This window comes from Sitophilus oryzae, unplaced genomic scaffold, assembly GCF_002938485.1.
Source record: "Sitophilus oryzae breed Bouriz unplaced genomic scaffold, Soryzae_2.0 scaffold_1498_pilon_pilon, whole genome shotgun sequence".
In the NCBI taxonomy this organism is placed as follows: domain Eukaryota; kingdom Metazoa; phylum Arthropoda; class Insecta; order Coleoptera; family Curculionidae; genus Sitophilus; species Sitophilus oryzae.
Window position 1 is genome coordinate 2,530,239 of NW_022146167.1, and position 14,129 is coordinate 2,544,367.

Here is a 14,129-nt window from a genome sequence, read left to right on the forward strand (position 1 = left end):
GCGAGGATAGGTTAAAAACTTTATTTTTTTCTTCTGGCACGTTTTTTAATTGCTTCCATTTTTGAAAATTTTTGTATTCAGTTTCATAAGTTATTCGGGATTTAAATGGAAGTAGTTTGGATATGGCGTTTGTCGCCTCAGCCAGAATATCTGTTGGTAATTTACTTATTTCGTTTTGAGCCATTTCTGGCTCCAATTCAATCAGCAATCGACACGAAAGAGAATTAAAAAATATTGACTCAAAACTAACTAAAGAGACAGCTTTATTTATTTGTCAAATTACATAGAAACCAATGCCAACCCAGCACAATATTTTTTCTACTCTTAATAAATTCCTTGAAATAATAATTTCTGAATATTTTTTAAAACGTAACTCTCTATGGAAAAAATATTGTTTTATACACGACGATAAAATTGCGTTATGGTCTCCCGAAATTAATTCACTCGCGATTTCATCGCTCGTGAATTAACGACGATAAAATACCATTTTATCGTCTTGTATAAAAAATAACTATTAATTTATTTGAGATTAACGTTTTTTTGTATGGGGTAAGTTTTTAACCCTTTAGAGATTTTTTATCCAGTTCCAAGCTATAGTAGATTACTGTTAAGGTGCGTCCAGACCGCCCGCGCCAAGCTGCGCTGTGCGTTTGTCAAGGCGCAGCAACATCTGCGAACATAGTTCGGTCATTGCACGAGATACGTCCAAATAGACTGCTCCCAAAGCTGCTCTGTTCTGTAATATACATCCACTCGTCAGTGTTCCGTTCAGTTTGGTTATTAAAACCTCGTTAACTTTCAAGAATGGCTTCTTACTATTCTAATAGAATACGGCATTTAAGAAAACTTTGTGCAAAATTTTACAATTTCAGGGCATATAGTATGAAATTTTCACACACATATTCACCTCTAATATCATTCCCGAGGAGATGAATTTGTAAAAATCGCCTCTTATACTGCTCTAGTCACTAAAACGTATAACTTCATACTTCTAGACCATATGTACCGGGTGCGTCTCAAAAGTGGTTCACCCCCTATAACTTTTTATTTTTTTAGATGAAAAAACGAGATTTGGTATATGACATAAATTAGGATTGATTGACGTATTCAATTGTTTTTTATCACTTCCTGTTTAACTGGAAATGACTACAAGTTTTGATTTTTAAATGGCATCGTCGGTATATTTTTACTTTATTCGATAGAAAATTACATTATGAATAGAATGACATATCATATGTCAAAACACTTTTGACATTTTCGCTTAAAAAAATCGTATTTTAAATTTCAATCTAGAGTGCCATGGCTGTGTTAAAACACTAATTTGTAATCAAGGAGTCTGGGAAAAATAGAATTCATCGTCTAATGTTTTTCGTGTCTTGTCCTGGCCAGTTAAAAGATGCCCAAATCGTATTTTTAATCATATCTCAGTTTTTTCAAATTGGACAAGGGTGGCTCGTTAGCATATTTGGAAAAAAAAATTTCGAATAATTTGGTACCACACACTTGGTATTTCGAGTAAAATTGTCGTTATGTACCGCATGTTACAATTTCAAATAAACCATATGTGAAAATGTCAAAAGTTGTATATATGATACGTCATTCTATTCAGAGTGTCATTTTCTATCGCATAAAGAAAAAATACCGAGGGCGTCAGCTAAAAATCAAAACTTGTAGTCATTTCCGGTAAAACAGGAAGTGACCAAAAACAACTGAATACGTTAGTCTATCCTAATTTATGTCGTATACTAACATACCAAATCTCGTTTTTTTATTTGAAAATATAAATAAGATATAGAGGTGAGCCACTTTTGAGACGCACCCGGTATATGTATTTAAACACAATCTTATTTTATTTTTAATTACTTATTTTATTTTTAATCAATCACACTGGGTAGGTACCGGTCAAGATTTTGTCACACTTCCAACAAACACTACGACCACAAATTTATCATTAATCAACGCGAAAAAAACTCTCGTATACGATACTGTACATTTTTAATTAATAACTTTAAATTTTTGTTAAGAACTATGCAAGGTAACATTATATTAACTCATCTCGTGTTTCAGCATGAACTGAAAGAAGTAGAAGAAAAATTCCGGAAAGCTATGATAGCGAATGCCCAGCTGGACAACGACAAGACCTCTCAAACGTACCAATTAGAACTCCTCAAAGATAAGTAAGTAACGACAGTGATATAAGATATTTTACATAGAAACCATCATTGGTATTTGACTTATATAAGTGTTTAAAGTTAGTAATGGAGGGATTTTTCATAAATTTTTTGATTTGGTGTTTTCTTTAAAGGTTAGAAGAACTTGAAGAGGAACATTCCCAATTGAAAAGGGAGCACAGAGATAAATGTAGGGAACACGACCAACTCAAGAGGCTCTGCGCGCAGCTCAAAGACGACGTTTGCGCGTTGAAGTACGAACTGGACGAACGGGATAGGCTAATAGCAGAGAAAGGGCTAGTGTTGATAATCGGCGAACCCGGAGAAGACGGGGAACCACCCAAAAAAGCTTTGGTTCAAGCGGACAACGCTAAGTTGTTGGAGGAAGCAGGTGACGGTAGTTTAGGTAAGTGTGGTTGATATAAAGCTTGATTTTCATGTATCCGTTGTCCGACGATACGATATTAATTTTATTGGTTGAATTTAAAAACTTCGATTGGTTAGAAAATTACGCAGTTTTTAAATTTATTTCATTTTCATGCCTCCGTTCATTCGATATACGATTGGCGTCATTTTATATTTTCATTTCCATAACTATTTCGCTATTTTACTTATAGTTTAAGAGCTAGCAACGTTTTCGAGAGGGATTTTAAGAAAACTGGTTCTTTAATGTATCTTTTGCTATGCTATCCTGAAAAAAGTGCGGACTGTCTGGCTACCGGTAGACGTTGCGTTTACTACTGCGTATTATATCCATAGATTTAGTAAGAACAGATATCACATTAGACATTTTAACCCGATCAAACAATCGGAGGTTGACTACGTACTGTAAAAATCAACTGAGATAGAGAAGGCGACATTGCCGCATCTCAAATTTGCGCCTATTAAATATATTTCAATTATATTCAAACTGAGGAGAGTTTGATTTGCAGAAAAGGTGACTTTAAAACCTTCACCGGATATCAATAAACCTCAATTTCTTAATTAAATTAATAGTTTATTTTTAAAGAAGCATGCGTAATAATATGTTATTAACCAGAAGATATATGCGTTACTATTAAAGGACATGTTTACTGTTTAATGTGCTGAAACGTCTAGAACTATTGGCAACGTCGCTGCTAGTCTTCCAGAATGAAATGAGCCGTCCGTCCCACCTCCCCTCGCGACGGCCCTTGGTCCGTTATAGCGTACTACGTTTAGCTTGCGGTGTGTTTGAAGTCGGAATCAAGACGAAAGTGAACTTTCAGTGTTTTTCGGTGGTTTTTGTTTTTGTTTAACATACTTTTGAATCTGCGAATTCAGTATGGTACGACAGTGTCAAGTGTGTGGAAAAATAAGCTCAAATTACTCCAATTTGTCTTTTCACAGGTGGGTATTGTTTTCGTCATTGTACATAGTTGCCGGGGTCGGAAATTTTAGACTTCTCTGTCTCTTCTGCCCTTGTTTGATACATTGGAATGTTTGATACACTACCAACGAGTATTTATGAATGAGATGTTCGGTCTATCTTTATAATGTCTTTGATTATATCTGTATTCAACATCTGTTTACTACTGCGCATCACAAATTCGCCCTGTATTTCTGGAACTAAGGAGGCTAGGACAAACCTATGTGTAGCATATTTAGTTTCATAAAAAAGTAATGTGAAAATCGCATCATTATTGTATCTTACTCATAAACGAGGAATCCCATAAAACACGCGAAAATACCTTGCACAGATGTGATGCGCAGTAGTGAACCGCAGTAGTCTACCGACAGCCAGACGGCCCGCACTTTAGTCAGGAAAGCATAGCAAAAGATACATTAAAGAACCAGATTACTTAAAATTCTCGTTTTTCCGACGTTGCTAGCTCTTGTACTATTATATTTTTATTAAGATTAGATTAAACTTGTCAAAAAAGTGTCAAAACGTCCGTTACCGTACGATCTTTCTCCGTTGACGGGCTAGAGTAAAAAAAAATTATTGATGAAAAGTGGCTCGAAAACGCCATGACCATGGACGCATGGAAATCAAGCTTACTCCCAGACGGTGGTTGGTGGCCACTGTTCATAAATATTAATATTAATATAATTTTGCTTTTATTTCAGATGTACGATTAGCCAAATTCGCGAAAGAAAAGATAGATCTGCAAGATCAAATTAGTAGTTTAAAATTAAAAATAGAAGAGGAAAGAAATAGACGGCGGAAGTCCAGTTCTAGCGGATTATTAAATGGACCTTCATCGGACTATGATCTGGACGACCTACAGAGTAAGTAAAGTAACCTTATTAGAAGAGTTATAGTTCTAACAACTGCAATATAGCCTCCATACGCCCATGTTTATAATATTGTTACGGATTCCGTGGGTCTACTAATTTAAACTCACGATAAAATACTTAACGAATTTATTTTTTTTTTCTCACTCTGTACACACAACTTACACTATTTACAACACAATTTATGCAACTACTATTACTCTAACAGTACTGGCACCTTCCCCAATTAATTCACAAGTTAAAGCGCGGTATTATCAAACTTCAGACTGCCAACTGCCAAAGCGCGGGCCTTTATATACCCCCTGGCGAGTGTTTCTGGAACGTTCTAAAGAATTCTGTAATTTTATTTTACTTTCTGGCGAATTCGCCAGGTTCCTCAATGCACGTTGCGGTTATGTAGCAGTAATGCAGTTATGCAACCAGTAATACAGTTTAGCGCTACATACCCTTGACAATATTACCCTTATTATTTTCAAATAACTATTTTTGAAGCTTTTTTCTAAAATTCACAATAATTTCACTGAAATTCAAGTCCCGGCACAATGTATTTCCAGATGTATACAGTTTGCATAAAACCAGTTTTAAAAGAAACAAGGAATAATGTAAAATACACGTGAAATAGTATACCAGAGTCGCAAAAATTCAAATTTCACGACTTACAGCTTAACGTTTGAATACCGGGTGCGCCTCAAAAGTGGCTCGCGCCTATAACTTTTTTATTTTCTCAGATAAAAACGAGATTTGGTATGTTAGTAATGACAGATAGATTGACGTATTCAATTGTTTTGGGTCACTTCCTGTTTCACCGGAAACGATTACAACTTTTGATTTTTAAATGACATACTGGATATTTTTTTACTTTATTCAATAGAAAATGACACTCTAAATAGAATGTCATATCATATGTCAACTTTTCACATTTTTGCATATTTGAAATTGTAACATGCGGATTATAACGACAATTTGACTCGAAATACCAAGAGTGTGCTTTTTGTGTGAAAAAAATGCTTTTTCCAAATATGCTAATGAGCCCTTGTTCCATTTAAAAAAATTGAGATATGATTAAAAATACGATTTGGGCATCTTTTAACCAGTCAGGACAAGACACGAAAAACTTAGACAATCAAATCTATTTTTCCAAGGATCCTTGATTAAAAATTAGTGTTTTTAACAGATCCATGGCACTCTAGATTGAAATTTAAAATACGATTATTTTTAAGCGAAAATGTCAAAAGTTGATATATGATATGTCATTTTATTCAGAGTGTCATTTTCTATTGAATAAAGTAAAAATACATATACCGAGGGTGCCATTTAAAAATCAAAAGTTGTAGTCATTTCCGGTGAAACAGGAAGTGATCAAAAACAATTGAATACGTCAATCAATCCTAATTTATGTCCTTTACTAACATACCAAATCTCGTTTATTTATCTGACAAAATATAAAAGTTATAGGGGTGAGCCACTTTTGAGACGCCCCGGTATACAACAATATTAAGCATTCGTTTTCTTTAAATTTCAGGAGAAGCCAGTAAACAATTGGCCGACTATAAATTTAGGGCGCAGAAAGCGGAACAAGACGTGGCAACGTTGCAAGCCACCGTTGCCAGGTTGGAGAGTCAGGTGATCAGGTACAAAACGGCTGCCGAAGTGTCGGAACAGTCGGAGGAGGCGTTGAAATCTGAAAAAAGAAAGTTGCAACGAGAGGTAAGTCGTATTCTTCTTTTTCTATCTTTGTCCATGTAAATGTAGAATCATAGTTTATATTTTAAGTGTTGCCATACTTACATAATATTTTTTGTTTAAATAATTATTGGTACATAGTTTTGCTTTTACTAACAAGTAGTTACCTTTTCTTTCAGGCTTATTTTTTACGCTTTTTATTTCTTTTTTTTGCACATTTTTTCTTTTCTTTTGCAGGATAGTGAATAATTTTTAGTCTGCTCTATTCACAGATGTTTTTTAATTTTTCGATTTTTAACGGTAAATATTATTAAAAAAATATTTACTTTATGTGCTTTGTGCTTTTTTATTTGTTGATTTAATAAAAATAAACTATTTCAGAAATTTATGTTGTTTAGTCAGGTTATGTTTTACCAGTTTTTTAAATAACTTTATTTTGAAATAATTTGAAAAAATGGGAATAGTTTTGTATATGTTTTAAATTTAAGGTAATATTTTATACAATCTAACAATGCAAATATTATTCTTAAGAAACCTTCTGAAGAACTCGTCCCTATTCCATAATACACTTCCAAACATATCTTCGAAAAAAAAAACGGCGTCAGAGTAGGCTTGGAAAATTGTATTTGTCATTTCCAAAGCCAATTTGACGGCGTTTTTTTTTCAATCATACAGTACTTGTAATGATGTATGTAGGTCAGCAACTTGTCTCAAAAAATAATGCTGTTAGAAGCTTCGACCACTGCTCTGAAACAGCAACAGAAACGATTGTACCAACGAACCACTACGGGTTCGGTATTTTAGTAAACCTGCAGACGTCCTTAGTCACACTTAGCTGTTGTGTAACGTACTTATTTTCTATCTACGTGTTTCTAATCGTATTTTAACAACGTAACTTCATGTTTAATATTTTCTTTTTTAACTTTTATTATTGTTAATAATACGCTTTATGAATTTCAACCAAAATGGCAGCAAGCTAACAAATTTATACTTATTTTTTGACAAGTTAACTGTCACTAAACGATTAACACAGTTAATTTTGCTATAAATGAAGATTCTTTTTTTACAAATGATTAGACTCATAAGAGTCTAATCATTTGTATTTCTACATTTTAAATCAAATTAGATGTTATTTTTTAGAACTAAACATTTTTTTCAAATTTTACCAAATTACATGTTATTTTTGTTGCTTAATCTTATCACTTGTTTTATAAATGTTATTTTACAACGTGTTCTTGCAAATCCTAATATGTATGTTCCATCAAACAACAAACACCCTACATACCTTTTAGTTCAGTCATTGGGGATCAAAAAAGGGGCCTGCTTGGAAAAAAGTCGGGAAGTTTTGAAACTTTGCAGATTTATAAGTTTTGGGGTCCCTAACTAAAATCCATAAAATGCACATTTCCAGACTTGCCGCCGGCGCCGCCATCTTGCCAAGATGGCGCTCAAAATCGGTATTTTGTAAATATCTCGAAAACTATGCGTTTTTCGCAAATATTTAAAGAGAGCAAAATTAAAGAGAATAAAATTTTCTATAAAAAAGGTTATATGAAAATTTTCGCTAAAGTCAACCGTTTAGGCACAAAATCCCTGGAATTTTTACAATTTTGCGTAAAGTATGATATACAAAATATAGTCGATTTTCCGAAATCAAATGTCGATTAGTGTTCACTAAAACTAGTTTTAGTTTAGTTTCTTCAATTTTGTCATGAAACAGTGGCGTATCATTAATTCGCTCATTAATTTATGAATAATTAATTGTCGTGCTGGACAGCATTCATTGCGAACTTACCACCAGGTTCAGCATTGGTCTGGTTGTACCAAAGATGCCGAAGAATGAGGTTAGAAGAAAGCAATAACAGGCATTACTCCAGTCACAACGTTGAAAGATCCAGCTCCAAAATTCCTATTGGCATTTTTATCCTGTAAATGCAAAACCAACAACTATGGTAAAGCCCGCGGATGCAAAAAAGCAGGATTAAAATGTTCAATGATAAGTGCATACTGCAATGGGAAATCCTGTGACAACGTCACTGAAGTGTCATTTGACGAATCCGATGAAGAGGAGTTGGGCTTCCCTGTAGATATCCCTCTGGCGGCTGAAGATGAAGAGTTGGACGTATTGAGAGACCACCCTGATGAGCCCAGCACAGCAGACACGATTGACTTTGACATCAAAGAGCCAGATCCGTCGGGCTTGTGCAAATAAGTTAAAGTTTTAAATTTATCTAGTGGAGAAGGCCTCCGGGGAGACCACGTTAAAATAAACGCGCCATATACTTTACCTCTTGGGTGGTGTGGAAACAAGTACACATTTTCAATAATTAAAATTAATTATTCATAAATTAATGAGCGAATTAATGATACGCCACTGTTTTATGACAAAATTGAAGAAACTAAACTAAAACTAGTTTTGGTGATCCCTAATCGACATTCGATTTCGGAAATTCGACTATACATAATATATTTTACGCGAAATTGTAAAATTTCTCTAGGGATTTTGTGCCTAAACGGTTGACTTGGGCGAAAATTTTTATAAAACCTTTTTTATCGGAAATTTTATTTTCTTTTATTTTGCTCTCCTCAAATTTTCGCGAAAAACGCATAGTTTTAGAGATATTCACAAAATACCGATTTTGAGCGCCATCTTGGCAATGTGGCGGCGCCGGCGGCAAGTCTGGAAATGTGCATTTTATGGATTTTAGTTAGGGACCCCAAAACCTATAAACCTGCAAAGTTGCAAAACTTCCGGACTTTTTTCGAAGCAAAAATCCCCAATGACTGAACTATTTCCCAAATCCATTTTTTGTGCTTTAAAATCTGTTTTATTTTACAATTACTTATATTTTTATTTATTTCCTATTTTTTTTAGGCTAGAGAAGCTCAAAACAGGGCAGAAGAACTAGAAACGTCCAACACTCACTTGCTGAAACGACTGGACAAGTTAAAAAATGCCAAATCGGCACTTTTGAAAGAACTTTGACAGCCGTTGAAGCGCTGAGATCGACATTTATTTAAAAATATTCCGTTAGATTCCGCAAAATATCGTGACAAGAATGTATAATTTGTACTTTAATTTTTTTTATATTTTTCATCGAAAAAATAAACTTACTCAGAAGAAAAAACGTCTTCGCGAACAGAAGATTATTTTTATTGATATAATTATTATTATTACAGGGAAGACTTCAATGTGTGTTGTAATAGAAAGTTACTATTAGAATTTTTTTAATTGAGATTTGTATATAAAAAACGTTTTTTTTTTTCAAAGTCACAAAACTGAATAAAGAAAGAAGAGCAAGTATTTTTCCAAGCGCATTGAAATGTAACGTCAAATTAAGTTGTTATGTAATAAATACTTTATTAATTACGAATTTTTGCTCTCCTAGACTCCTAGACATATAAACACTGACAAGGTTTCGCTTGCCAGTGCGGTATATCTTTTTGAATCGCCCTGTGTAATGATTACTGCAATGCAAAGAAGTCTTCTCTGTATTTTTGTTACCTATTAGTCAGTACTTTAACCCTAACTAAAATCTTTCCTTTTCTTTATTTATTTATATTCAAAGACAACCAAATAAAGGGAGACAAAACTATTTACGTTTTACAGCGGTCAAACATCGTTTTCAACAAAAAGCGATAATGCCAAATTTCTGCGGATTGCGTTAGATTTACGATTTGTGTTTGAAAACAAAGTATGTTATTATTTTTATTAATGGATGTTTGGGTATCTATAGAAAGTTTCTTCAAGTAGAAACGGCGTACTAAATACCGTATGATCGAAAAAAAACCGCGTCAGCGATGGCTGTTGAAATGAAGATTTCATATGTGATCATTTTATATGTAAATTTATATTGGAAATGTCCTAGATCGTCATTTCCCAGCCAACTGGACGCCGTTGTTTTTTCGATCATATGGTATATGTCTAGGTAAATCATTTTAGTTAAAATACATGGATTGTACCTTTGAAATTATTTATAGGAAAGTGTAACTGTGACAACGCTGCTCCAGGAATACTGTTATTACGGCAGCGTTGCCATATTTATATACCCATCTCTTTTTAACTCACATAAAAGTGTTAAAGTGTGTATGATCGTGAACAAAAATTGAGTTTAACGAATGGAGTGTATTGTCTCCCCTTTATTTAGATGTCTTTGTTTTTATCTGTGAATAGAATAAATTTTAACCAATTTTTCTTAACCAATACAATTTTTTTTCGATGCTTTATATACAATATTGCCATAATCAAAATGATAGAATAATCCTCGTTAGTACGAATACGCGTCTAATTTATTTCTTTAGGTTTGTAGGACTCCAAACTTCTCGTCCTGTATTTTTTCTCGTTTTTTTTGTAAATATTTTGTAAACTATTAATATTTAATTTTATTAAATTAGGGATTTTGATAGAAAACGTCCTCAGGATTTTTTCTCTAAACTTAAAATGCGTGTAATCGAATAAAAAAGGCGTCGCGGTAGGCGAAGGAGTCACATTTAAGTTTGAACTTTTGTTATATCCATCTTTGAAGAGTGATAGTTGATGGTGAGAGTTGAATTTGAATTTTTTGTTTGTTGAATAAAAAATTAAGCAACTTGACGTGACTTGTAACTTGACTTCCGGTTAGGCAGTGGCGTTCGACTTTTCAACATGTTAAAATGTTAAAAAATATACTTTAATAATGGTTTTTAAAACAAAATTAATTTTTGATTTAAGAAAGTTGTGTTAGTGGTTCAAACGCAGAAATAATAAAATCACAAATTTTATCACAGTTAAGAATTTTAGCGATATATACAGTAAACTTGGAACTAAAATATTATTTCTACGTCTACTCTGACGATGTTTTTATTCGATTACACGCTACTAGTTTGTTTATAAATAATATATAAATATAAAAGTGCTTTGAGACTTTTTATAACACGAAAATTAACATGCTATTAATAACTGATGTTAGGAAAAAGGTAGTTTTTTGGCTCAAAAATAAACAAAGTTGTGATTCGGCTCAAAAAGCGTAACACTTAGAAAAGTCAGGGATACATTTTTTAGATCTTTTTACATACATAGTTCGATATAACGTGCCACACTATTTAGTTTTTTTTTGCCTGACGTGAGTACAGTGCTTGATTGTTAGATTTCTTCATTTATTTATTTATATTAAATTTACAGGGTGTTAATAAAAAATAAAGTCAGTTAACTACTAACTAAATATGTATATACTACACCGAAAAAAATAAACTTTTATTTTGTTTACAAATAAATATATTCCATTGGAGCAGCGGAATTAGACACCCTGTATATGTTTGAAGAAATCTAACGATTTTTTTCTTGTGTAAAGCCAATTGGCTCCAGCCTTTTTACAAAATAAAAATAGAAAATAAAACGCTTCTGTTTAAAATTAATTTTCAGCTGAACAAGTAAGTGCCACTTGTTGCGGTACGACCCTGTAGTTTTGTATATATATGAAATATGTGATTTTTCTGTATACTTTACGATAATTGTTTTTTTTTTTGGTAAAAGGTACTTGAACAAAAATAAATATTAACTACTTTTTAAAATTGTGTGTTTTAATAGTTTACCTTACCGTATTTTATTAAGTGCATTGGCTATGTTTCTGATATGCTACCTTACCCATAATTTTAAATTATTAGACTTCGTAGTTTTGAAAAAAAATGCAAATTTAGTTATTAATAAATATATATTTGAAGACGTTTATAGTTAGTTTAGTTTAAATCGCTAAGTTTTTATCTAACAAATTTGTTGGAAAAACGGCAAGAAAAACACTAGTTACTAGTTAATAAAACTGATTTCTGGTTGAGTGACTTATCATGTTATTACACAATTTACAATCAGCCCTTCAATTATTCTTTAGAGATGTTGGCAGTATAATAAATATATTTACAAGCCAATATATAAGAATATTACTACTGTTATATAAATGCTTTTCTACCATAGACCGCAAACAACAGGAAAAACACAGCGAGCTCCTATACAGGGGGTTCCTTAATGAGATAAAATAAAACTTTATATGAATGTACCGGGTGTTACATCGTCGAGCGGGACATAGGAAATCCCATGTAAATTTTAATGGGGTCAATTATTGGCTTCCCTAATTATTTTAGAGAATAATTCTATTTAGGTTTATTACTAAAACCCACATTCAAAAGAATAACTTTAGATATTTTTGATTAGTCCGTTTACGGGTTATCGCCGATTTCTTTTTAAATATTTCTCCTTTCTTATGGCCCTGTATTTACTAATGAGCACCAGTCAAGGTAAAAGATAACTGTCAAATGAAGTTGTCATTTCAGAAATTTATCTATTTAGTGCTTTATTATTATTATTAAAAACTCATACCTATATCGAAAATATTAGCCATGAATTACACTACCGAAGAAAAAGTATTGATGATTAAATGGTATTATCAAGGAGATAGTTATCAAAAGGTGTCGGACATGTTTTTTGTATCCGAATAGACCGATACCTGGAAAATCTACAATGGCAAGGAATATCCAGAGATTTGAGACCAAAGGTACCCTAATAAATAACTGCAGATGTGAAGCAAGGCAGGAACAAAGAGAAGACGCAAGAAATGATACCGACTTGGAAGTTTTATTGTGCGTGGAAGAGAAATGGGCTGAAGTTGGCTGGGAAATGACGATCAATGACATTTTCCATATAAATTTACATATAAAATGACAGCGATCTTCATTTCATAGCCATCGTTGACGCCGTTTTTTCTCGATCATACGGTACTATTCCTTCAAATATGAAAAGCACCAAGAGCTACGAAATGGGGACGAAATACGGCGGCAGGCGTTTTGTTTTGATATGATGGAAAGAGCAAACACGGATAGGGAATTTTTAAAAAACATATGTTTCACTGACGAATGCACGTTTACCTTAAATAATGAACCCAATGTTCAAAATTATCGATATTGGAACAAAGAAAACCAACACAGGTTTGTCGAAACAGGGATGCAATATCCACAGAAAGTAAATGTTTGGGCAGGGATATTCAGACACAATATTATCGGGCCATTATTTCTTGCGCGAAATTTAAATGCAGAATATTATGAAATTAACTACTCGAAAATCATATTTTACCTGGTTTACATGATGCCGCTAGGGAAAATCAGGAAGTTTGGTACTAAATGGATGGCTGCCCGGCACATAATACCCTGGCTGTTCGGGAATATTTAGACAATAGTTTTAACGGAAACGTTATTGGCCTAAATCATACAGTAAATTGGCCAGCAAGGTCTCCTGATATTTCGCCAAATGATTTCATTCTCTGGTGCCATTTAAAAAACAGGATATACAAGGATAAAAAATACCCAAATCTAGACGAGATAAAAAATGCTATTTCTGCCGAATACAATAGAATTTCAGTTTACCAACTAACGAATGTAAGAAGAGAATTTTATGATCGCCTGGGTTATTGTCTGGTTATTGTCTAGCAGTCGATGGAGGAATATTTGAACATCTTAAATCCTAAAGTTCTAACAATTTAATAGTACCTAAATTAATAAGTTATTGAATATTGTAATAATACTATAATTAACCTTGTAATTGATTACTTTATTTTACTTTAATTCATATTAATTTGTATTTCTTTAAGATTTCCGATGTAGGAATGAGTTTTCAATAATAATAAAGCACTAAATAGGTAAATTTCTGAAATGACAACTTCATTTGACAGTTATCTTTTAGCTTGACTGGTGCTCATAAGTAAATACAGGGCCATAAGAAAGGAAAAATATTTAAAAAGAAATCGGGCGATTGATCGGCGATAACTCGTAAACGAGCTAATCAAAAATATCTAAAGTTATTCTTTTGAATGTGGGTTTTAGTGCTCTTCAATAAACCTAAATAGAATTATTCTCTAAAATAATTAGGGATGCCAATAATTGACCCCATTAAAATTTACACGGGATTTCCCATGTCCCGTCCGACGATGCAACACCCGCGGTATGTCCTACACATCTTAACTTTTTAGAAACAGGGTGGTAAAATTTTCTATTTTT

General features: G+C 33.0%; 1 protein-coding gene across 8 annotated transcripts in view; it reads left to right on the forward strand.

Annotated features, from left to right (window-relative positions):
• LOC115877744 (leucine-rich repeat flightless-interacting protein 2) overlaps positions 1-10,226 on the forward strand; it is a 54,070-nt gene extending 43,844 nt beyond the window's left edge. For 5 of the 8 annotated variants that reach the window (XM_030894047.1, XM_030894048.1, XM_030894042.1 and 2 more), the window contains 5 exons: positions 2,068-2,177; positions 2,306-2,577; positions 4,260-4,421; positions 5,950-6,134; positions 8,986-10,226. In XM_030894047.1, the coding sequence (XP_030749907.1) occupies positions 2,068-2,177; positions 2,306-2,577; positions 4,260-4,421; positions 5,950-6,134; positions 8,986-9,096 (840 nt within the window). In that variant the 3' untranslated portion in view covers positions 9,097-10,226. Of the gene's footprint in view, positions 1-2,067; positions 2,178-2,305; positions 2,578-4,259; positions 4,422-5,949; positions 6,135-6,347; positions 6,411-6,806; positions 6,958-8,985 lie in introns of all 8 variants that reach the window. The other 3 variants (XR_004049398.1, XM_030894043.1, XM_030894044.1) reach the window with 3 other exon arrangements.
• Positions 10,227-14,129: the final 3,903 nt, after the last annotated feature.